General features: G+C 45.2%; 1 protein-coding gene across 2 annotated transcripts in view; it reads left to right on the top strand.

The window, feature by feature from the left end:
* The window catches only part of APBB2 (amyloid beta precursor protein binding family B member 2), a gene marked incomplete at both ends in the record, with an annotated part of 235,704 nt that overhangs the window by 152,087 nt on the left and 58,340 nt on the right, over nucleotides 1-25,277 (top strand). For both annotated transcript variants that reach the window (XM_079713593.1, XM_079713594.1), the window contains 2 exons: nucleotides 15,123-15,269; nucleotides 18,381-18,508. In XM_079713593.1, coding sequence (XP_079569719.1) covers nucleotides 15,123-15,269; nucleotides 18,381-18,508 — 275 coding nt within the window. The remainder of the gene's footprint in view (nucleotides 1-15,122; nucleotides 15,270-18,380; nucleotides 18,509-25,277) is intronic.

Genomic DNA, 25,277 nt, shown 5'->3' with positions numbered 1-25,277 from the left:
CCCCCATGGAGACTCCTTACCTCCAGGGCTCTGTTCCCAGGAATAAGGGGTTGGGAGGGAGAAGGATGATGGTGCCCCCTGGTGGACAGTGTGCACAGGAGCACCCAGACCACCACTTCGGAGCTAGTTAGTGCCTTGTGGGTAGGGGCTCTCTTAGACCTCTGAGAAGTCTCAGGGCCAGCCTGGAGCAATAAAGCTAGACCTGGGAGGGGTACGAGGGTTGAAGTACTCATTCCCTGCTCAGGGGGGGGATTTCCTTCTCCTCAGCCTCTTCCCGCCCTTGAATTCTCCGGGGCCTCTTTAGAGTGGGACCAGGACTCCTGACCTCTGGTCTCAGCCTGGTCTAGCTGTTGAGAACTTAAGATTCTGGGGGAGGGCATGTGCACATGTGCACAGTGTGTCAGGTTGAGGGAGGGGTTATAGGTCCTCTCTGAGGTCCCTGGGTGTAGAGTGAGGTATGCCTGCCCCCCACCCCCCCTTTAGGAAAACCAGCCGTGTTACGGCTCCTAGGAGGTAGCATGGCGTGTTGACAGGGATTTGTCAGTACATGAACTTGGGTTTGAATGCCAGCTCCACCATATGCTAGCTGGTTACCTTAGGTTTGTATACACCACTGTATTAATCTACTCGGGCTCCCATAACAAAATACCACACAGATTGGGTGGCTTACAGCAACAGAAATTGATTTCCTCACAGTTTGGGAGGCTAGAAGTCCAACATCAAGGTGCTGGCAGGTTTGGTTTCTCCCAAAGCCTCTCTCCTTGGCTTGCAGATGGTCACCTTCTCGCTGTGTCCTCATGTAGTCTTTACTCTGTGTGCTCACATTCCTGGTGTCTCTTCTTTTTATAAGGACACTAGTCCTACTGGATTAAGCCCATTTTATGACCTCATTTAATCTTAATTACCTTTTTAAAGGCCCTGTGTCCAAATATAGCCACATTGGGGGTTAGAGCTTCAATATATGAATTCTGAGAGGACACAAATCAGTCCCTAACAACCACTCTGTGCCTCAGTTTCCTCATCTGTAAAATAGGAATAGTAATAACATTTATCTCATATGTTGCCATGAGTTGATTAAATATGTAAAAGAAAGTGGCATACACACACACATACACACACACACACACACACACATGTATCTGCCCCTGGTTCCTGACCCAGAGCTCCTAAATCCTTTGGAATTTCCTGGATGATAGCAGTGTCTTTTGTTCTAATGAGGTGACTCCAGGTAGGCTCCTGGATTGGGGCTGGTCACCAGAAAGACCAAGCCATGATTAGAAGCTTGGAATTTTCAGTCCTACCCCCATTCTCCAGAGAGGGGATGGAAATGGAGTTAATGATCGATCGTGCCTTCATCATGTGAAGCCTCTATGAAGACCCCCTAAAGTACAGGCCTCAGAGAGCTTCTGAGTTGGGGAACACATGAAGGTGCTGGGAGAGTGGCATGATTGGAGAAAGCCTGGAGGCTGCACGCCCTTCTCACACACCTTGTCCTCTTCCATCTGGATGTTCCTGAGTTATACCCTTTTATAATAAACTGGTGGGCTAGTAAGTAAACTTCCCCTGAGTTCTGTGAGCCACTCCAGCAAATTAATCAAACCCGAGGAGGGGGTCATGGGAGCCTCCAATTTGTAGCCGATTGGTCGGTCAGAAGCACAGGTGACAACCTGGACTTGCAGTTGGTGTCTGAGGGGGTGTGTGGGGCAAGCAGCCTTGTGGGTCTGAGCCCTTAACCTATGGGATCTGACTCTCTATCCAGGTAGATGGTGCCAGGATTGAGTTAAATTGTAGCACACCCAGCTGGTGTTGCAGAGACTTGCTTGGAGTGGGGAAAACCCCCCTCACATTTGGTGACTAGAAGGGTCAGAAGTGAAGCATTCTGGGTGAGTAGTAAAAGAGAAGTGGATTTTTCCCACTCGTTGTGTAATGTGTGCACAGACACTCGTAATAAATGCTGCGTGTGACACTGTTGTCCGCCACCTCTTTCTCGCCCACTTTAACCCCCTCCTCACCACCACATTCACAAGTGTTAGCATCAAGTGTGACGACACCGTGCCGCAAAGTCAGATTTTCCAAAACGTTTTATGAAGCCTTAAACTTGCCAGGGTTCCTTTAGGAGTCAGTTTCCTCTTCTCAAAAATGGGTAGAATACCTCATTCACTTCATTGTGAGAATTAAACTAAATTGAATTAGGTAATCAATAAAGAGCCTCTATCATAGGAACACAATAAATGCAAATTCCCTCCCTCCTCCTTCTCGTTCTGAAATCCCCTCACCTGAGCACTACTGAGAATTTTTTTTAACATCTTTATTGGAGTATAATTGCTTTACAATGGTGTGTTAGTTTCTGCTGTATCACAAAGTGAATCAGCTATATATATACATATATCCCCATATCTCCTCCCTCTTGCGTCTCCCTCCCACCCTCCCTATCCCACCCCTCTAGGTGGTCACAAAGCACCGAGCTGATCTCCCTGTGCTGTGCGGCTGCTTCCCACTAGCTATCGATTTTACATGTGGTAGTGTATATAAGTCCATGCTACTCTCTCACTTCGTCCCAGCTTACCCTCCCCCGCCCCGCCCTGTCCTCAAGTCCATTCTCTACGTCTGTGTCTTTATTCCTGATGAACCTGCCACTAGTTTCATCAGTACTGCTTAAATTCCATATATATGTGTTAGCATATGGTATTTGTTTTTCTCTTTCTGACTTACTTAACTCTGTATGACAGACGCCAGGTCCATCCACCTCACAACAAATAACTCAGTTTCGTTTCTCTTTATGGCTGAGTAATATTCCATTGTATAAATGTGCCACATCTTCTTTATCCATTCATCTGTCGATGGACACTTAGGTTGCTTCCATGTCCTGGCTATTATAAATAGTGCTGCAGTGAGAATATTGTTTTTAAGACAATAATAAACACTTAAAAATATGCTTAAGGCATATGGATGTCATGATTTCACTGTTGTGCAAAAATGCATGTCTTGTGTCTTAAATTAAAAGCAAGACCTGTTGGCGTCATGATTTCAGTGCTGCTCAACCGTGTGTTTTAAAAGTCAAAGCCCAGTGCACTGGCACCGTCCCACTCCCCAGCGTGAATCCCACCCCCCCAACCTGAGGGGAGAGGAGGAAACCAGGCTACAGCTCTGCCCAGTTGGACTAGCTCATCCGCCAAAGAGACCGTGCAGTGAGGAGGCGTGAGGAAGCAGAGACACCCCAGAGACTGTTAAATATTTAAACTCATGCAGAATCAGATCTCGGTCCTCCCAGTGTGACTGCCCTTGTGCACGCCCTTCAGCACATCAGTGGTTCAAACCTCGTTTCCGGTAAATCTCAGAATGATTGCTTTTCTTGATGTGGTAGAGTGGTGAGTCAGCAAGCGTTTTTATAAAGCAGAAGGAGCAGTTGCAGAATAGTCATCGCAGGCAGGAGCTGACTTGGGGAATGGCACAGAGAGGGAGAAATCAAGGCACAGGGCTTTGAAAGAATCCTTACATTTTCATTTAAGGATTTAAAGTCACCGAAGCCTTAAATCTCAGAAACCTGCATGGCTCCACGTTGTGCATGAGAGATGACTACGGGCACTGCTTCTAAACTGTGGTGCATCTTCCTCTTCTTCCATTAGATAATTTAGCTTGGAGTCCCCGTCACTGCGCATGCTCTGAGCATTTCCTGAATATAGGGAATCTGATTGGTATTCCTGCCCTCTGACCTTGTAGGTTTCCAGAGTGTTTACTAGGAACAGAGCCTGTTATTTACTAGAGACAGTGGGGACCCCCCCCTCCATGAACTGGCCACCAGGAACCAGGGGAGCAGGCAGACAGGAAGGTGGGCATTGTAGACGATATTTCAATTATGGATCAGTCCTTAGTCCCTGGCACGCTGTAAGTACCACATGCATGGTAGTTATTATGATGACTGTCCTCTTTGTAGCAGAAGCTGTCAGCATAGAATGTTAGCATAGGATGTATCTTTCCAATAGGGTGATCTTATTCTGAAAAATAGGAAAGAGGGAGAGTTAAGTAAATGGCACTTGCGGGCCCAGTGCCCCAAAGGGCCAGGTGTCTTGTTTTCTGCCCGAATGCTTACCATGTTGCAGACAGCCTGGGGAGAAACAGAAGGAACAGCTGAAGTGCTCATTGGGGTCAGTGTAGAAATGCTCTCTGGGTCCTCCCTGGCTGCCGAGGTCATTGCCGTGCTGAATAATTAATCAGGCTGATTCTTTGCTTCAGCCAGATGGAGAACTGGGTCATGCTCCACTCCAGAGTCCCCAGGCACCTCTCTGGCCGAGCCCATTGAGATGCTGGATTTAGAAAGCATTTCTGTGTTTCAAAGAAAAGCAGTAGCAGATGAAGCCTAATTTTATTTCAAACTGTCTCCGTAATGACAATGATCTACACTCCTATGTATCATGACCCCAAACTCTGATTTGCTAAAGACCTCCCTATTACGGAAGCCATGTCCAGGGAAGATATTTTGAACCTTGAAAAGCCTATGCATTTTTAGAACAGACTCTGAAAGTCGTTTGAGGTCACAGCCCTTTGTTTACTGGCTGCCTTATTTCTTGGCAAAATCTGGATGGTCCAGTGATCGGCCGGGGGGCAGAAGTCAGGTTCGTGCTGTCTCTGATGCAGTAACTGGGAATGGAAAGGGCAGAGGGGTGTTCTGAATTCTTAGGGAGACACCCCAGGATGTAGGCTATCAAATATGATGAATGTACCCTAAATGGGTATGTTACTGTGGCCACCAGTATGAAATAAAAAAGGATTCTCTCACAGTTTCTACGTGGGATGTATGATTATTCAAAAGGTCCTTCCTCATAGTCACATACAGTGAGAATATGTTTATTTTTTTTCCACCTGACCCCAAGAGCACAGATATAAAGAGTCTCCACAGAGCAGCTCTGCGTAGCTCAGGCAGCAGCAGGATCGATATGCTCTTAGAATCCAGGTGAAATGGGCTTGAATCCCAGTCTCGTGTGCTGCGAAGTCCATGGGTTCCCCCGCACAGTTCTGCCCATTCCCTGGGCTTATATGTCTCTTGTGTTGACTCCCTGTTCTCCACTCTGAGGCCTCCGCCACTACTTTTCCTCCACCAAGCATCTCCCCAGGAGAGGAGTACACCCTTCTCTTAATTCCTGACTTCATCCATCTCTGTAGCAGACTTTTGCTGGAGCATCAGGGATAATATCGAGGGAGCTTACATTGCATCAAAAGCAGTCACTGGTTTTCAAAACTGGCTGTTGGGCTTCCCTCACCTTTCTTTTTAATGGCAGTGCCTGCCATTTCCGAGGTTGTGCTTCCCCAGAGGCTGTGCAGTATGCAAACGCACACATACTTTTGGATATATTTGCAGGAGGTTTAGAACTTGCTGAAGCCCCATCCGTGGCTCTCCGAGGTCCGAGGACTCTTAGGTGGACCTGAGGGTTCCACCCCCTGTTCCTCCCCAGGCCCCGGGCCTCTCCCCACCCCCAGGCACCCAAGGTATATCCGTAGTGAGGTTGGATCATTAGTTGGAAAAACGAAACAGGATTGACTGGCTGACTGTTGGTGGTGTTCCTCAATCCTGACACTTTTGACAGAGATCAGAGACCTTGTGAAAACAGCAGCCACCTTTCCTTGAGCATTCCCTATGGGCCAGGCCCTGTTCTTAGCATAAGCCTTCCCGTTCATCATGCCAGTACCCCCAGGATGTCCATACCGCTATCCTCACTGCAACAGATGAGGAAACTGAGGCTCATCAAGATTAAGAAACTTGGCTCAGATCACACTGCTAATAGTGGCCAGCCTGGGATTAGATATCAAGTCAGTGACTTGAAAACCTAGGCCCTAAACCACAGTGCTCACAGCCCCTCCCCCCCATTCCACTGTACCTTACTCTTTGTGGTTCATGTCCACAGAGCTGTGTGACCTCTGGTGTCACAGCCAAACAAATACGCCCTTCCAGTTTTTTGCAGTACTACTCAGAGCAGAGTGTTTGGCCTCTTTGGTTCATTGATGTGCCTCCAGTACCTGGCATATAGCAGGTGTCAGTAAATCTCTGTGAAACGAATGAACCCATCCATCCTACAAGGCTCAGCTCAATACCATCTCCTTCCAGAAACTGTCCATAACTCCCTCTCTGTGAGTTAAAAGGCTCCTCCTGGGCTTCCCTGGTGGCGCAGTGGTTGGGAGTCCGCCTGCCGATTCAGGGGACGCGGGTTTGTGCCCCGGTCCGGGAGGATCCCACGTGCCGCGGAGCGGCTGGGCCCGTGAGCCATGGCCTCTGAGCCTGCGCATCCGGAGCCTGTGCTCCGCAACGGGAGAGGCCACAACAGTGAGAGGCCCGCAAAAAAAAAAAAAAAAAAAAAAAAGGCTCCTCCCTCCATGAGCAACCAACGCACACGTGCGCCTCTGCGTCCCCTTATTTCTCGTTGCCGTGTCATGGATTCCCGCTCTGTGTCTACCCCGCGTCGCACTCATTTCTCTATGTCTCCAGGAACTAATAGGCACTCGGTAAACGTTTGTTGACTTGAAGGCACAGTTGTTATTGTGCTGCAGGGTACTTAGGCTTAAGTGGTAAGCAGTTCCTATAAATGAGTGTTCATTAGGATTACATTTGTAGTGCTAGACCAAATTGTAGCTTTTCTCTTAAATTTTCTTAGTTTTTTCATACCTATAATTTAGTGTCGCTGTCAATTCTGGTATCGTTTACTTTTTCGTCATCATCCCTCCGTAGTTATGTAGAGCTCTGACCGTGTTCTGGGCTTCAAATGCGCTACTTCACAGACTTCGCTCATTTGAGCAGCATCTTCTTTGGTGCCGTGCACAGAGGCTGGCTCGCCTGGGAGGAGGCAAGGTTTGTGTCCGACTGTAGCTCCAGTAGCTCCAGTTCCCTCGACTCTCCTGTCCTCCATCCCCTGCCCCACCTCGTGGTCCAGGAACGAGGCCCCCAGTTTTCTGCCAGCAGGCTCTCATCTTGCTTGTCCTCGCCGAAGCTCGGACAAGAAGTGGAAGGCCTGTGGGAGAACACAGGCGGCCATGAGTGGGTCTCCTGCAGCCAGAGAGAGAAGAGAGGGAACATTTGCTGAAGGCCTGCAGTGCCCCGGCCCTGACCTTCCTCGTTTGCTTTTTGGCTCTCCCGGAAGGGCTCTGAGCTTACAGTTATTGTCATTTTGCAACTGAGTAAACTTAGGTTCGTGGAGGCTGAGCACCCACCGATGGGAATAGAGGAATGCGGACCCGGGACTGTCTGGCCCTGGAAACCAAGGCTTGGCACTGAATTCTACCCCTCGACACATGTCTTAGGAAGAGGTTCTCCCCAGGCATCAGTCTCTATTAATAGAGGACTCAAAGAAACAGAAGTTGAAACAGGATGTGTGTTTCCAACCAGGATATGACAGTTGGTTCCAGTGTGGGGGAGAGAAAACCAGTGGGAGAGAAGGAAGCCCCAAGCCAAGAGCTGGGTCCCTCCCAGTTCAACCATGACCCGGGTTCCCTAAATGCTCGTAATAACTAACAGCATCGACAGGCACAGCAGCAAACTCTGCCCTGTTCATCCTCACAGCATAGATAGGTTGTTGTGAGACAGGGATTTTTAGTATCCACGTTTTACAGACGAGGAAACTGAGGCACAGAGAGGTTAACTAACTTGCCAGATTCGTCTTTCAGGACCAGTCGTAGGAACAGCATGACTTTGAGTAAGGAAGGGGCCGTCTGTGGATGGCAGTGGTTCTCAAAGTGTGGTCCTCAGACCTGCAAATTCAGTGTCACCTGGGAGGCTGTTAGAAGTGCAGGTTTGGGGACCGCTGAATCAGAAATGATGGGGATGGTGTCCAGTTTTCTGTGTTTTAACAAAGCCCTCTGGGTGTTTTAGCTTTGCCTGAGATCTGTTAAACTAGAGAAATCTTTAAAATCCACACATAGAGAAAAAGTTAAAATTTATCAATAGCATAATAAATGTTTGTTGAGTTCTTATTATATGCCAGGCACTATGCTAAATATTTTACCTGCATTATCTCACTTAGTCCAACAATAGTACTATAAAGTATAGGTATATTATTATTCCCATTTTACAGATGAAAAAACGAAGCCTTAGAGACCTAAGTGACTTCCCCAAAGTCACCAGCTGGTAGGTAGCAAAGTCATGACTTGAATCTAGATCCATCTGATGACACAGTCCATACCCTGAACCATCCATTACTCATTTTTGCCCTTTTGGTAAAGAGCTATTGAAGAATGAGCATTAATATAAGTACAAATGTTGATATTTTTTGCAAAATTTGAAAAAAGTGGGATAGGGAGGGTGGGAGGGAGACGCAAGAGGGAGGAGATATGGGGATATATGTATACATATAGCTGATTCACTTCGTTATACAGCAGAAACTAACACAACATTGTAAAGCAATTATACTCCAATAAAGATGTTAAAAAATAAATAAAATGACCAGCAGGTAACTTAAAAAAAAAAAGAAAAAAGTATTTGAAAAGTCAGATTGATTAAACATTTGATTACATATTTTGACTGAATATTTTGAGCTCCTCCTATTCTCTGAAATGAGCGTTTATTCACAGAGCTGATTCTAATTCCCGAGTTTAAGGAAAACTGGTGTTGGTTATAAACCTTCCTAGCCACACGAGGGCAGCACCAAATAACGCAGGTTGCTCTTTGCCGCTTGGTTCTTTGAAAGGAAACGGAGCTCGCTGCTTATTGGAGTTTCCCCTTCATAAACCCGTTTCCCCTTCCTTTGTCCGTAGGGACCAGTGGTGAAGCTTCTCAGATCAGATACTAAATTACATACGGAATATTAATAATATTGTGAGGGCTCTTGTTTTTTGAAATCCATGTATTCTTGGACTCAAGGACAAAAAAGCAGCCAGTATTTTTTTTCACATTCTATTTTTTATTTTTTTATTTTTTTAAAACATCTTTATTGGAGTATAATTGCTTTACAATGGTGTGTTAGTTTCTGCTGTATAACAAAGTGAATCAGCTATACGTACACATATATCCCCATATCCCCTCCCTCTAGCATCTCCCTCCCACCCTCCCTATCCCACCCCTCTAGGTGGTCACAAAGCACCGAGCTGATCTCCCTGTGCTATGAGCTGATCTTCCTGTGCTATGTGGCTGCTTCCCACTAGCATCTATTTTACATTTGGTAGTGTATATAAGTCCATGACACTCTCTCACTTCGTCCCAGCTTACCCTTCCCCCTCCCTGTGTCCTCAAGTCCATTCTCTACGTCTGCATCTTTATTCCTATCCTGCCCCTAGGTTCTTCACAACCATTTTTTTTTTTTAGATTCCATATATATGTGTTAGCGTACAGTATTTGTCTTTCTCTTTCTGACTTACTTCACTCTGTATGACAGACTCTAGGTCCATCCACCTCATTACAAATAACTCAATTTCGTTTCTTTTTATGCAGCCGGTATTCTTTTTCACCTTCCTTATTGTTAATAAATTCTTTGAGTCTTCACAGGCTGTAGGACTCTCAAGTAAGCTATTAGAGAAAGTGAGGAAGTGTGCTCCTGGCTTCTAGTTTTAGGACATAGGACCATCCCACAGTAATGCTGGTGTATTAGGGTTCACCCCCACCAGGATCACCAGGATGCTGTACTGACAGCAGCTGCTGTTGACCTTGAACCCCATTTCCACCTGGGCATATCTCAGTATCCCATCCAAGCCTTGGTTTCTATGCCAGAGGCTAAATTCACTGGAATTTTTTTTTGAATTTTATTTATTTTTTTTATAGAGCAGGTTCTTATTAGTTATCCATTTTGTACACATCAGTGTATACATGTCAATCCCAATCTCCCAATTCATCATACACACACACACACACCACTTTCCCCGCTTGGTGTCCATACGTTTGTTCTCTACATCTGTGTCTCAGTTTCTGTCCTGCAGACCAGTTCATCTGTACCATTTTTCTAGGTTCCACATATATGCGTTAATATACGATATTGGTTTTTCTCTTTCTGACTTACTTCACTCTGTATGACAGTCTCTAGATCCATCCACGTCTCTACAAATGACCCAATTTCGTTCCTTTTTATGGCTGAGTAATATTCCATTGTCTATATGTACCACATCTTCTTTATCCATTCGTCTGTCGATGGGCATTTAGGTTGCTTCCATGACCTGGGTATTGTAAATAGTGCTGCAATGAACATTGGGGTGCATGTGTCTTTTTGAATTATGGTTTTCGCTGGGTATATGCCCAGTAGTGGGATTGCTGGATCATATGGTAATTCTATTTTTAGTTTTTTAAGGAACCTCCATACCGTTTTCCATAGTGGCTGTATCAATTTACATTCCCTCCAACAGTGCAAGAGGGTTCCCTTTTCTCCACACCCTCTCCAGCATTTTTTGTTTGTAGATTTTCTGATGATGCCCATTCTAACTGGTGTGAGGTGATACCTCACTGTAGTTTTGATTTGCATTTCTCTAATAATTGGTGATGTTGAGCAGCTTTTCATTGCTTCTCGGCCATCTGTATGTCTTCTTTGGAGAAATGTCTATTTCGGTCTTCTGCCCATTTTTTGATTAGGTTGTTTGTTTTTTTGATATTGAGATGCTTGAGCTGTTTATATATTTTGGAGATTAATCCTTTGTCTGTTGATTCATTTGCAAATTTTTTCTCCCATTCTAAGGGTTGTCTTTTTGTCTTGTTTGTAATTTCCTTTGCTTTGTAAAAGTTTTTAAGTTTCTTTAGGTCCCATTTGTTTTTGTTTTTATTTCCATTACTCTAGGAGGTGGATCAAAAAAGATCTTGCTGTGATTTATGTCAAAGAGTGTTCTGCCTATGTTTTCCTCTAAGAGTTTTATAGTGTCCAGTCTTACATTTAAGTCTGTAATCCATTTTGAGTTTATTTTTGTGTATGGTGTTAGGGAGTGTTCTAATTTCATTCTTTTACATGTAGCTGTCCAGTTTTCCCAGCACCACTTATTGAAGAGACTGTCTTTTCTCCATTGTATATCCTTGCCTCCTTTGTCATAGATTAGTTGACCATAGGTGCGTGGGTTTATCTCTGGGCTTTCTATCCTGTTCCATTTATCTATGTTTCTGTTTTTGTGCCAGTACCATATTGTCTTGATTACTGTAGCTTTGTAGTATAGTCTGAAGTCAGGGAGTCTGATTCCTCCAGCTCCGTTTTTTTCCCTCAAGACTGCTTTGGCTATTTGGGGTCTTCTGTGTCTCCATACAAATTTTAAGATTTTTGGTTCTAGTTCTGTAAAAAATGCCATTGGTAATTTGATAGGGATTTCAGTGAATCTGTAGATTGCTTTGGGTAGTATAGTCATTTTCACAATATTGATTCTTCCAATCCAAGAACATGGTGTATCTCTCCATCTGTTTGTGTCATCTTTAATTTCTTTCATCAGTTATCTTACAGTTTTTCTGCATACAGGTCTTTTACCTCCTTATGTAGGTTTATTCCTAGGTATTTTATTCTTTTTGTTGCAGTGGTAAATGGGAGTGTTTCCTTAATTTCTCTTTCAGATTTTTCATCATTAGTGTACAGGAACGCAAGAGATTTCTGTGCATTAATTTTGTATCCTGCAACTTTACCAGATTCATCAGTGGAATTTTGGCTAGAGTAATTATAATAATTTATAGAGTAAAAGGAGTAAAAGGAGCTGCTCTTAATAATTTTTCCAGAACAACAGAGATAAATCAGAACCATCCTGAGGATAATTGGAGCATAGGGTCACACTAATTTCAAATCTCCTTTCATTTTCCCCCTTTGATGACTCCTTTTAAGATGTTTGTGACACTATATTCATTTGCTCTTTCACTCAGCAATGCTCATGGAGTGTTTTCTATGTGCTAGGTTTTCTGCCTGTGTTATGTTGTTTTCTCCTTGTAAGAACCCCCTCTGAGTTAACTATCATTATTATTCCCATTTTTGCAAATAAGAAAAAAATTGGGACTTTGTAAGTTACATGGCCAAGATCACAATACCTGTAAGTCAGAGCTAAGATTGTAGTTTAGGCTGTCCATGCTCTTGGGCCAGGTACACTCAAACTGTATTGACATCACTGACTGTGTTCTTGTGCCTCTTTGTGGACCCAGCCCCATCGGATACTGTCCCTCCAACAAGCTCTCAGGCATATGGCAGAGTGGTTAAGAGTGAGGGCCCAGAAGTCACACTGCCTAACTTGCATCCTAGGTCCACCACTTATCAGCCTTGTGCTTCACTCACTTTCCTTTCTATAAAATGGGTACAGTAGGGCTTCCCTGGTGGCGCAGTGGTTGAGAGTCCGCCTGCCAATGCAGGGGACATGGGTTCGTGCCTCAGTCCGGGAAGATCCCACATGCCGCGGAGCGGCTGGGCCCGTGAGCCATGGCCGCTGAGCCTGCGCATCTGGAGCCTGTGCTCCGCAACAGAGAGGCCACAACAGTGAGAGGCCCGCGTACCGCAAAAATAAATAAATAAATAAATAAAATAAAATGGGTACAGTAACTTAGTATTGACCTCACAGGGTTGAGGAGAGGATTAAATGAATAAATACCTATGAGGTGACTTCTAGAACTCACCTAACGATGGGGGCTAGTGGAGCCCACCATTTTATTAGAGGGTTGGAACTTCCAGTTCCACGCCCACCTCCAGGGAAGGGAGAGGGCCTGGAGGTTGAGTTCAGCCACCAGTGGCCAGTGACTTAATCAGTCGCACGTATATGATGAAGGCTCCACAAAACCCAGAGAGCAGGGTTCAGAGAGTTTCCAGGCCAGCGAGCACGTGGAGCTTGGGGAGAGTGGCACCTGGGGAGGGCATGGGAGCTCCGGGCCCTTTCCCCATACCTTGCCCTGTGCATCTCTTCCCTCTGGCTATTTATTCCTGAGTTATATCCTTTTATAATAAACTAGTGATCTAGTATACAAAATGTTTCTCTGAGTCCTGTGAGCCACTCTAGCAAATTCATTGAACTCAAGAAGGGGGTCATCCGAACCTCGATCTATAGCTGGTCGGCCAGAAGTACAGGCGACACCCTGGACTTGGGATTGGCATCTGAAGTTGGCGGAGGCAGGAGGTGGGGCGGGCAGTTGTTGGGGGGACAGTCTTGTAGAACTGAGCCCTTAACCTGCAGGATCTGACGCTCTATCCAGGTAGATGGTGTCAGAATTGAGTTGAATTCTTGGACACCCTACTGGTGTCTGAGAATCGCTTGTTGGTGTGGAGGAAAACATCTGCACATTTGGTAAAGGTGGAAAAGCTGAGTTTTTCCATTACAAGGTGGTACGTAACAAGATGAAAATGATGGGGGAGGGCTGGGTTGTGGCACTGTGAGTTTACTCATGAGGGACTATGTAGGGAGCCAACAAGGGAGGGGAGTTCCTGGGCATAGCCCCGTGAAGTTCTGGGTAAGGGGCTGCCCTTGCACCTGTGGCATCCTCTTCCCCTCGGGCAGTTTCTCTCCAGCAGAAACACATGAGCACGTGAAATGTGAGGACATCTCCCAGAACCTTTCCCCAGGACACAGGGTCCTGAGTAGCTTTCGCAGTTGTTGTGGGGATGACCTTCTCTTTTTTGGTGTATTTGTAAAAGGCATCGTGTGCACCGTCAGTGAGCAGGAAACGTTCCACTCCGGGCGGTGACACAGGTACCTCCGTCCTTTTAGGACGTGAGGATCCACCTTCTATTAGCGTAACCGGGTTGTCTTTGGTCTTTTCGTGTTTTGTTTTCCCCTGAGAAAGTGTGATTAGCAATTCAGGAAGGAGGCACCCAGCCTGGGTGTGGGGTCTGAAACAGAGAAGGTTGAACTAGAGTGAATGTGGTCACTTTGGGACAGTTGGCTGCATTTCTTCATTGTATTATGAAGTTCACTTTGGGGAACTTCAGAAGACACTCTTTGAGAAACAGCCTGTTGGCTCCACAGAAGTGTGGCACCTTATCTGCCCTCCTGTCCTTCAAAGGTGGTCTCTTCAGTTGGTGTGCAGCTCAGGAGGAGACCCGGGTCACAGGTTGCGGTGAGAAACCGCAGTTCCAGCCACCTGGTTAACCTGGTGATTAACAGCTAGGCAGATGCTCTAGCCAGGTCACCCTAGTATGTCCCAGGAACTTCTTTCTTGATAAATTTTTGGATTTTTTACTTGTTACAATATGGATAAGATCCTTTTTTTTTTAATTGAACACCTGAACTTTTAAAAGGAAGACAAGGAGTGTGATCTCAAATCAAATATCTCTAAATGATAAAAGAATAAATGGAATTTGTGCTCTAAGGTATCTCACAAGTCCATCCATTCTGCAGGCTTTCAGGATTTGGGGCTAGTAACAAATGCTGAGACCTATTATCATGAAAGCACATTTTCCCTCCTCTTTTTTTTTTTCATTTCTGGTTATTAGAGAATACATTTTGCCTCATTGTTATTAGAAACAAGTGACAAACATGTAGCTAATTCTTTCTCCCAGGTGCTTAACAAGTAACAAATTTCACAGGGGTTACATTTCTTACTACAAAAAAAAAAAAAAAAACCTGCCTTATACTAGATAAAAGTGCTTAGAAATGTTTATACCCATTAGCCCTGTAATTCTACTTCTAGTAATCTGTTCTAAGAAAAAAAAAAACCTGAACACACTCACACACTCACAAGCACACACACACACACAGAAAGTTAGGCAAGAAGATAGTTATTACTACATTTTTTAAAAATTAAATTTATTTATTTATTTATTTATTTTTGGCTGCATTGGGTCTTCGTTGCTGCACGCGGACTTTCTCTAGTTGTGGCGAGCGGGGGCTACTCTTCGTTGCGATGCGCGGGCTTCTCATTGCAGTGGCTTCTCTTGTTGTGGAGCACGGGCTCTAGGCACGTGGGCTTCAGTAGTTGTGGCACACAGGCTTAGTTACTCCACAGCGTGTGGGATCTTCCCGGACCAGGGCTCGAACCCGTGTCCCCTGCATTGGCAGGTGGATTCTTAACCACTGCGCCACCAGGGAAGTCCTACTACATTTTTTTAATAGCAAAAAATAGCCACAATTTAATTTTCCAACAATCTAGGATTTGTTGCTAAATTAGATGATTGGACATTTTGTAGTAATTAAAGACGCATTGAGTACACCTTGTAGAGGATTTTAAGGTACGTTGACCTGTGGCCAGTGAGTAATCTCCTGTTCTCTGACTTTCCTCCTAGTGTTTTGCTGTGCGCTCTCTGGGGTGGGTGGAAATGGCAGAGGAGGACCTCGCCCCTGGCAAGAGTAGTGTTGCCGTCAACAACTGCATCAGGCAGCTTTCTTACTGCAAAAATGACATCCGTGATACAGTCGGCATTTGGGGAGAGGTAAGTAACAGGTGAAAATAATTAATGGCAGACTTGCTTGCATTCCACTGTTCCTTATGAAACCCCAGAGCTCTGAGAGCCGAGCGATTTGGTACTGATGGCTGATGAAGGTATTTATCGGGGTCACTTTCCCATGAAGGCAGCTGGTGTAGACATGATGCACCTGTGATTTACCTATTAGCCCTGCCAGAGCCGGTTGAGGACTGGGGCCCTGGGAGAGGGCATTTCTCAGTGTCTAAATGACAGGATCTACTTTGGTATCCTGAGTCCCCAAGGATCCATGGATGGACTTAAGGGCCCAGAAACCCCCTAACCTCCATGCATATTTGTATGTGCCAGTCTACAAGAGCAGTTTTCTGGGAAAAAGACCCATACCTCTCTCAAAGTACATTCTCAGAGGGGAACGTGACCCCCACATATACCCCCAAAACGTTGTTGCCCCTTCTCTAAAAGTTGACACATCATCCTTTTATAATACAGTCTTCTTTATTTGTGATCTGAAAATCCACCTCGTACATGAGTTTTGGAATTGATACCTGTGTATTCTTTCTTACTGTGAAGAACAAAGCAATTCCAGTTTGAAAGGTTAGTTGAGATCATTTCAGAAAGGAAAGTCATGAGTAAAAATACCAAATTTGTATAAAAATCACGTGAAATTGGAAAAGCCATATTCCTACTAAGCTCTGAGACCTGTACAACAAGCACATCGGGAGCATCACGAGATAGTGGTCCACGTGAATCCTCTCTACTTGATCAGTCCCCAGTTAAGAGCATTGGCAGCGAAAGTTTGCTTTTTGATTGGGCTGTTAGGAGCCCCTGTCGCCTTTTGTCCTAGCAGCACTGTCATAGCAGGAGGTAGGTTCCCAAGGCTCCTCATGGTAGAGTCCATCTGCTTTAGAATGGGGCTGAGCTGCATCACGAACCAGATTTTTAGATCCCAGGCATGGGAGGAGAGGAGGAAGAATTTTCTCCTGCCAAGAAAAGGACACTTTTTTGGTATTTGCCTCTATTATCCTTTCACTGCGTTACCTTTCCAATACCCAGGCCTTTTTCTCCCACCAAATTATCCATCTGTCTTCTCTCTCCTTCATTCAAAATGCAGTTCTACCAAAGGCATAGATCTCAGCTAGGATTTAGAAGGACAGCTGGCGTAATCTATACTGCTGTTTGAGAGACTAATGAATACCGCCAGGTATTTAGAAGAGCTAAGTAAGATTCTAAGGGAATCTCCAATTGGCACGATTCCAGCAGGAAAGAAAGCTTTGGATGGGCCAGCAATGCCTGAGAATCTGCTATGCCTTCCCACCTAGTTAGCCCCCGCTAGGCCATTCCTATTTTTCTCAGTTCTTGCCTCTTCTTCTGAAACGATAAATTCTTCAAGCAGTGTTTCTAGTTCCTAGTATATAAAGTACAGCTCAGTGTTTAGGGTTATGAGCTTTTTATGTTATGTGACTTTTTGCCATGCCTCACCACGCACAGCACAACTCCTTAAAGGTTTGTTGAACGGCTGACTGAAAATAAAGTCATGACTTTCAGATGAGTGTCCCATCTTTAGATGACACCTGCATAAGCATTGGTCGTTTGGGTTACAATTAGCAAGACTTTACAGTGGTCAACCAGGAGTTGCTGAGTGTTCATGAGAAAAGGGAAAGAGCACATATGGGAAGACACGAGTGTGCCTAGTGAACTCAGCAGAAGCCACGATGCATTTTCATTCAGGGATAGTCCACACTCAGCCAACCATTGTCACTTCAGATGACCAGCTGGTAGCTGTCACTGGTTCTGTCCGGTAATACGATGACTGTCGACAGAGGTAATTGACAAAGATGGCCTGTGTTGCCTTTGCGTGGACCAGTTGTGGTTTCTAAGCTGAATCAATCCAAAAGAAATGCACCACCCAGCTCAGTGCAGGGTAGGGGGATGATTTCAGCTCATCCTGGATCTCATCTGTAGACGCTTGGCTTAGACATTGACTAGCAGAGGCACTGAAACACCCGTGTCTGCCACCTCGGCAGCAGAGCTTGTGTTTACTCTGAGAACCTTTGATGGGGACCTGAAATATCGTTCTCAAAAACCAGACCAAGGAGCATCTGTCGTGCTTTGGATTTGAACATCTGCCAGGAAGCCTCACTGTGCTGCCTTGCTAGACCTCCCTAGCGTCCACGCCACAGCATCTGGGCTGACCATGACCTTCAGTGGACAGTTTAATAATTTCTTAAAATTATGCCTGAGGATTTGCAAGGGGAGTGAAGTTGGATGGCCTAGCATTCCTACCCTCAAAGAGCCAACATGTGGGGAGACAGGAGACCAAAACCTGAAAACCTGAAGAGTGATGCAAGAAACCTCAGCCTCCCCCGTGTTGGTATCACAACAGCACATGCGCAGCTAAAGGCCTCGCGGCTTCTGTGTTAGGCCGTGAGCAGGTTACTTAAATTAACCTATAAGCCTCAGTTTTCCCATCCGCTAATCACAGATAATAAAACCAAGCTCTGAGGCAAGTTAGAGCCCTCATGACCCAAGGAACCTGAAGCCTGTCACGTAACATCTGAGATGTGATAAAGTCACTTCAGCGTTAGCTATTGTAGCACCGAGAAGTGTCACAAAGCTGTGCTTGCTATTTACCAGCCAGATCACACAGATAAGACGTGGTGTTAACAGTTGAGAAGAGACAGACATCGTTGTGGACCTGGGAAGGGCGTCAAGGGGATGCCTGGTAGGGTCTGGCCAGAGGGGAGGGAATGGGGACAGAGGGGTTGTGAGAGGATGACAGACTTGGAGTCAGTAAGAGGCCAGATTCTCCAGGGAACCTGCCATTAGCCTTTTTTCTTAGAGTAAAGATTCAAAGTGTAAATAATTAAAAATAAGAGCCAGCTAGAAAGCAGGCTAGGGACACATTTCAGAGGATTTGGAGAAGGAGAGAGAAATTGGGCATGTGAGGGGAAGGTGAAAGATTTATGAATCTTTTAATCAGGAGGGGATGTTTCTCCCTTAGGAGAACAAATTACAGGGGTGAATTTTTGATCATTGAACCGACACCCCCAGGTAGCCACAGACATCCAGAAGACGTGTGGTTTCATGAGGAAGGTAACCTGTCTTCTCGTTGACTCCCAGGGGAAGGACATGTACCTGGTCCTGGAGAACGACACGCTGAGCCTGGTGGACCCCATGGACCACAGTGCGCTCCACACGCAGCCCATCGCCAGCATCCGTGTGTGGGGCGTGGGCCGCGACAACGGCCGGTGAGTGCCCCGGGCCGGCACTGTCCTTTGTCACCTCACCTGGTGCCCCAGTTTTAGCTTAACCCTGGAGCGAGGCCTCACTGTTACTGCATGTTGCTGAACATGAAACTTGACAGTAGACTCTCTATAGAAATGTAAAAACTTAAAGCACATCTCTAGCCCTGCCTCATCAACCCTCCTTCCGTTCCTGGTTTCTGTACCTCAAACCTTTTGTCAACTCTGGATCCTGCCTCTGATTCCATGTATTTCTCCCCAACCCCCACTCATCCTCATTCATCTAAGTTCCCTACTCATCCAGGCTTTCTGAACTCCCACCTTTTTTTTTTTTTTTTTGGCTTCTCTGCAGTCTGTTTTAAAGTTGAGTCTCAGCTATTTCAGATGCTCTGCTATTGGTATTTTCTTTGTAGAGGCCTTGTTGGAAGGGAGAGGTTGTACAGCCTTTAATCACATGCTTTATTATTTTTTTAAATTTGTTTTATTGATGTATAGTTGATTTATAATGTGTTAATTTCTGCTGTACAGCAAAATTCACACTGTACAGTATAACTGTACAGGGATTCAGTTATGCATAGATATACATATTCTTTTCTATTATGGTTTATCATAGGATACTGAATATAGTTCCCCGTGTTATACAGTAGGACCTTGTTGTTTATCCAAATTGCAAGCTTTAGATCATTAACTCATGCTGATCAGGAGCTTCTGGGGTTTGAAGATGGCTGAACTCTTTTAACGTTTGAAATGTCTGGTCATACCAAAGTTCCACTCAATGTGTATTTTTCTGAAATTCTACTGAATATTTGTCATTGCCAGCAAGTACTTCTTTTTTTTTTTTTTTTTGCCATATGTGGGCTTCTCACTGTTGTGGCCTCTCCTGTTGCGGAGCACGGGCTCCGGACGCGCAGGCTCAGCGGCCATGGCTCACGGGCCCAGCCACTCTGCGGCATGTGGGATCCTCCCGGACCGGGGCACGAACCCGCGTCCCCTGCATCAGCAGGCAGACTCCCAACCACTGCGCCACCAGGGAAGCCCCGAGCAAGTACTTCTTAATAGATGTGTTGTGACTTTTTTGCTCTCCAGTGACTGGAAACAAGGAAGTTCTGATTTTCAAGTACATATTCTAACTAATAAAGTGACAGTAATCACAGGCATCATACTTTGATACTTTATGAATTAATTGGGCTACATGAAATGCATCTAACTCTTGAATTAAATTAATCTTTGTCAGCTCTCGAGGTATACCCAAGGATCTCCTAGCATTTAGGGACAAGCTATAGGATGATTATTTATTGCTCTGTTGAAAAGGGGCAAGAGCATTGCAGAAGCTGCTGAAAATCCCAGACGACAGAGAGACTGCTCCCCTGGGGTGGCTCCATTCCTGGGCATCCTGGCTTATTGGATCATGGGGTCCTCTAGGTGGCTGTGCCTTGGCTTTGCCATCCTTTGTCTTCCAAAGATGGGCAGTAGTGGATTTGATAGTTTTTTGATTCAGTTGCAAGTCCTAAGCCTGAAAGGAAAGTGGTTAAGCATTCATCAAAGAACAAGCATTTTTGCTGGAATCACAGGTGAGAAATGGTCTGCAAAACAGAGAGCTGCAATGTCCTCTGACAGCTGATTGGATAAACCTTCGTGGGAGCACAGTTGTGTCTTTGAGCTTTTGTAACAGTGATGAACGGTGACAGCTGGACCAGGTGCTTTGGGGGGAAATGAGTAGATAGATTATGCATCCATACCTGTCATTCAATTGCTTAGCAGAGCTGGAGCACTGGAGTTGATGCATTGGCATGAATTGATTAAGTTTACAGAGGAAAATACCTGATGATGTTCGTGCATCATTAAAAACATTTAGCCTTGATGGAAGAGTGTAAGATACTTGATCCTTCCCTACTTCCTGTCCTCCAAGTTTGTTTTTAAGACAGGAGTCAAGATGAAGATCATGATTTACGTGTACAACTGGATGGGGTTGTGTTTTTTTGAGGTTAGCTTGTGAGTGGATTTCATCGATGAGGTTTTCAGTTCACCCCAACTCTTTAAAGTAAGGCCAAATGCTCTTTGTTCAGGGAGAAAATATGATTCAAATTGCAATCGACAAAATTATTCAAGCCCTGAGCTTAGTTTTCTCTCATCTGTGAAATGACGGTGATAATAAGGACCACAAAGCACCACAAAGCACGTGTATGTATGTGCCTCTGTGTGTATAGTAATTGGCCCACTGATGAGGGATGTGGAAAATGCTTAATGAATGTTAGCTCTTGAATCATTAAAGCAACATCCACTAGAAGAGACAGCTAATTACATGGCTTCCTTTCAAAGACAGGGAGGATGAGGGAGGGGTCAGACCTCAGGGAGGTTTCGAGGACAGTTTATCATTGATAACAGAGGGCGAGAGGCTGTTTCAGACACTGAGTTCAGTTGTCCTACAAAGCAGGAAGGGCCACTCCTCTTGCCACCCAGTGATATCAGTGTAAATTAGGTTACCTTGCCTTGATTATGTTTTTGAAGTGTGGGCTGAGTTACTCATGTTTTTTAAACCATTTCTTACTCTTACTCAATGTTAGCAGATAAGTGTAATTTAGAAATACACTGAGGGCTCTGCATCAGCTGTCAGGACCTCAGAAAGCTCATGTAGTGGTTGGGGGCCCTTGAGCTAGATTGCTTTTAGAAACAGTAAATAAAAAAGTATGTTTGTCAGTGAAAGGTTGTATTTCTCCCATTGGACCCCTGAGTTTTCATTCTCTAAAAGAAGGCCTTTGTATTCCTGCTTTTTTTAAAAAAATACTTTCTTTTGCTCTTGATTCCTTTTTTTTTTCTTACAGCAATTTACAAGAGCAAATTCAATTTGTAATGCTGCAAAGGAAAGGAGTTTACACTTTGCATGAATAAAACATAAAAGTGTTTCATTTTGCTTGAGAAAATGAGTCCATTTCACATTCTCTTTTGTAACCTCCCTTGCCGAGAAAATGGAATCTCTTAGGGAAGTTCTTGATGTGGTTAAAATGAATATGGAAAGTATGTATACCAGAGGCTTGAAGGGCACAGTCTGTCTTGAAATTCAGAGTGCTTCACTGAGCCATGTAATTTCAGGATTTATAAAGTTGTTTTGGGTTTAGCATTTTCTTAAGGCTTTCAAGTGGATTTGAGTTGCTCTGAAGAAGTTACTTATGGAGTAAGTTTACTTTGGGTGAGGAGATGATCCAGCTGTGACACACCCCACCGATCCCCCAGGTTGATTTGGAGAAGCCTCTTATTATGAATGGCTGAGAAGTCGCCATCGCATCAGACGTTGGTTCTCTATGGGGTGCTGGTGGTTGCAGGACTGGACTGACGTTTTTGACTTGTTCTTGAGAGTCACGCCTGCCTTTATTATGGCATTTCTTGGAGCCCATGTGCATTACTGCCAGGCAAAGGGAGGGCTCCCTCCTCCTACTTCGGTTCCTTTTGATCACAGTGAGATAAATGTCAAGGCTCCCAGAGATGGGACTGGTGAAAGGGGTTTCATGAGCCTTGTATTTCCAATCACAGGCAGCACCAGGGAGCACCCAGATTGACCTGCTCTGCTTCCACCCCTGTGGGAAGGAGGCCCTGGGTTGTAGAACTGGCATTTTGCCGCCAGTGATTGGGGCAGGTGACCACAGTGCCATCTCTCATCTTGTCTCTACGGACCCGCAGGCTGCCCTTCCAAGGATGGGGTGGGAGGGGTTTCACAACAATTTCAGGGGCTGTGCTAATCCGGCCACAGCTCTCCTATTTATTCATTCGGCCCTGGGAAGCAGCACTCTCCTTATTCTTTTATTTTATTTATTTATTTATTTTTGTTTTTGTGGTACGCGGGCCTCTCACTGTTGTGGCCTCTCCCGTTGCGGAGCACAGGCTCCGGACGCGCAGGCTCAGCGGCCATGGCTCACGGACCCAGCTGCTCCACGGCATGTGGGATCTTCCCGGACCGGGGCACGAACCCATGTCCCCTGCATCGGCAGGTGGACTCTCAACCACTGCGCCACCAGGGAAGCCCCCTCCTTATTCTTTTAAAGAGATATCAGTAGCAAGCAGACATAACTTCTGAACATAGGAGACTTTAAACTGGGACTTTCCTTGCCTCTTGTGACAGGTAAGGGAAGGGGCACACAGATCCTTCTGGACGTTGCCAATAAGCAATAGAATCTGCTAATCCTGTCTGTTTCCCATGAGAAAGGAAAGTGGGTGGATGGTATAGTCCAGGGTTTCAGACCCCATAAGTGGGATTTCCCAGGTCGGTGTACCATGGAGCACTAATCAGGTCAAATGTTCATAGACTTTCCTTGAAAGGGAAAAAAAAAAGATCTAGGGTCAGTTGGGAAAGTGGGTTAAACCAAGTGCATCAGGCCCCTTTGCTTTGGACCCTCTCGGAGGTTCTCCTGTCCTGATGTGGACTGGCACCCTTTTCTTCTTGGAAATGCAGTCTCATGGAACACACTTTGGGAAACGCTGCTCTGGTCAATAAACTCATTAATTTAAATTAGTGGCAACACTAGACTGCTGTTTTTGTCTTTAGGAAAAATTGGAATTCCTTGTAATAAATAACCATTATAAGTGGAGACCCCACTGGGCCTGCTCTAATGAAGGTAAAATTCTTTTATAATTAAAAGCAGCCATCACAGCCATTGTGCACAAGCGCTTTTTAAAAAGCACTCTCTTATGCATGTTAAATGTTGACCCTGTGATACTGTTTGTGCTTATAGTTTGTATAGCAGAACTTCTCTTCTGAGAAGGTGTTTTATGTGTCTCTTTCCTGCTTTTGATGAACAGTTTTTAATAAAATCTTACTGTGTGATAGATTATTCATAAATTTCCAATTGTTTATCTTTGACTTAACTGTTTTATCTGGTTAAGATCTCAGGAACTTTTATCTAAATAACATAGTAAGTCTCAAGTGCACTGAATATTTGTTTCGTTTTCTCTTCTCTTGGAATATTCCCAACTGGTTTTATCCACCAAGTCCCTGGTTTTAAGTTGCTTTAGAAGTCTCCTGCCACACACAGTTCATGCTTTTGTTTTCCTGCCACTGTTGTTCTGTGTTGATTCTTTGGAAAAAACTGCTTAATTTTGGGATGGGGTTGGGGGGTACATGGGCATCCTGGCTGTAACACTGAGGTTAGTCAGAATATGCAAAACTGTAACTTGTAGGCTTTCAAATGTAAAAGGTGGTTTCATAACCACTGTCTTTCAACCTCTTTATTTTAGAGATTAACTGAGGACAGAAGGGGATGATTTGCCTTAGGTGACCCATCTAGTTGTGACAGGGCAAAGACAGACTCCTGGAATTGTCCTCTGTCCAAATAGGAGCTCCTCTGTTAATCTGACAAGAGATAATGGATGGTCTCACATAACCTGGGCTCAGCAGGGAGACGGAGAACTCTGCACTCAAGGCCTGGTCTCTTTCCTTGAGGAGATGAAACCACAGGTGTGAATTAAAAGCAGAGGTTGACAAAATATGGCCCCGAGCTGAAAATGGTTTTTCCATCTTTAATGGGTTGTTTTAAAAAGGAAAAAATGGGCTTCCCTAGTGGCACAGTGGTTAAGAATCCACCTGCCAATGCAGGCGACACAGGTTCGATCCCTGATCTGGGAAGATCCCACATGCCGCGGAGCAACGAAGCCCATGAGCCACAACTACTGAAGGCCGCATGCCTAGAGCTCGTGATCCGCAACAAAAGAAGCCACCGCAATGAGAAGCCCACGCACCACAACGAAGAGTAGCCCCTGCTCGCCTCAACTAGAGAAAGCCCGTGTGCAGCAACGAAGACCCAACACAGCCAAAAATAAATAAAAATAAAATAAATTTATTAAAAAAAATTTTTTAAGTAAAGGAAAAAAAGAATAGGGGACCCAAATGTGGAGGACCCAGCATGGCCTGGTTCTTTCCAGAAAGAGCATTTACAGTAACATTCATTCAGAATAGAATGAGGCAGTCGTTGTGGCTTCTGTAGGAAGTCTCTGTAAAAGGCAAGTCCTGTTCTGCCATCCTTCCAGTGTCTTCCTAGTCTGACCAACCAGGGGACTTGTCTGTAAGTTGAAGGGGACCTGGAACTTGCACATGCAACATTATGCCCACATTCTGTTCATATCCCTTTGGCCACATGCAGCTGCAAGGGATTCTGGGAAATGGAGTCTCTAGCTGGGCCAACAATTGCCAAGTTAATACCACTATTAAAAAAGATGAGGTGAAACAACTAGCCTCTTACACAGTATGAAAAGGAATCACCTCAGTGTTCCCAGCCTGTGACCTATTGTTTCCTGTGCCAGTTATTAAGCTGCTGTCCCTCAGCTCCAAACCCATCCTTCTCTGCTCGCTTTGTGAGAGTGGAGCTGGGACTCTGCAAAAACGTTTCTGCTTCTCTAGTTTGCTGCTCGTTAGACTCTGACTAGAAGGGGCTGCAAGGCTGGAGGAACGAGAAGGAACTTGCTTCCCGTGTCTGTGAGCATCATCCTAGAACAACTTCTTCATCACGTTGTGTCAGTTCTCACGCAGTTTTCCTAGCACTCACAGAAATGCAGAACCGTTAATCATTCCCCTTCTTCAGAGCTACCCGTGCCACTGGCTCGGGTGCCCTCTTTAAAGGTCTGAGTCCCGACCCTGCTTCCAGTCTAGAGACACCAGCCCAGCAGCACTACCTCCTCAGTGTCAGAGGTTTTGCACCATGGGGCTTCTCCAAGCTTCTAGGTTTTGATAACTCCAACCTCTGCCCTTTGTTCTCTCCACCCTCCAGGTCACAGCCCCCTCTTGCAATTG

This window comes from Hyperoodon ampullatus (assembly GCF_949752795.1).
Source record: "Hyperoodon ampullatus genome assembly, chromosome: 1".
NCBI lineage: Eukaryota > Metazoa > Chordata > Mammalia > Artiodactyla > Ziphiidae > Hyperoodon > Hyperoodon ampullatus.
Note: the sequence above shows the minus strand (reverse complement) of the source record. Positions and strands in the feature narration are given on the sequence as shown.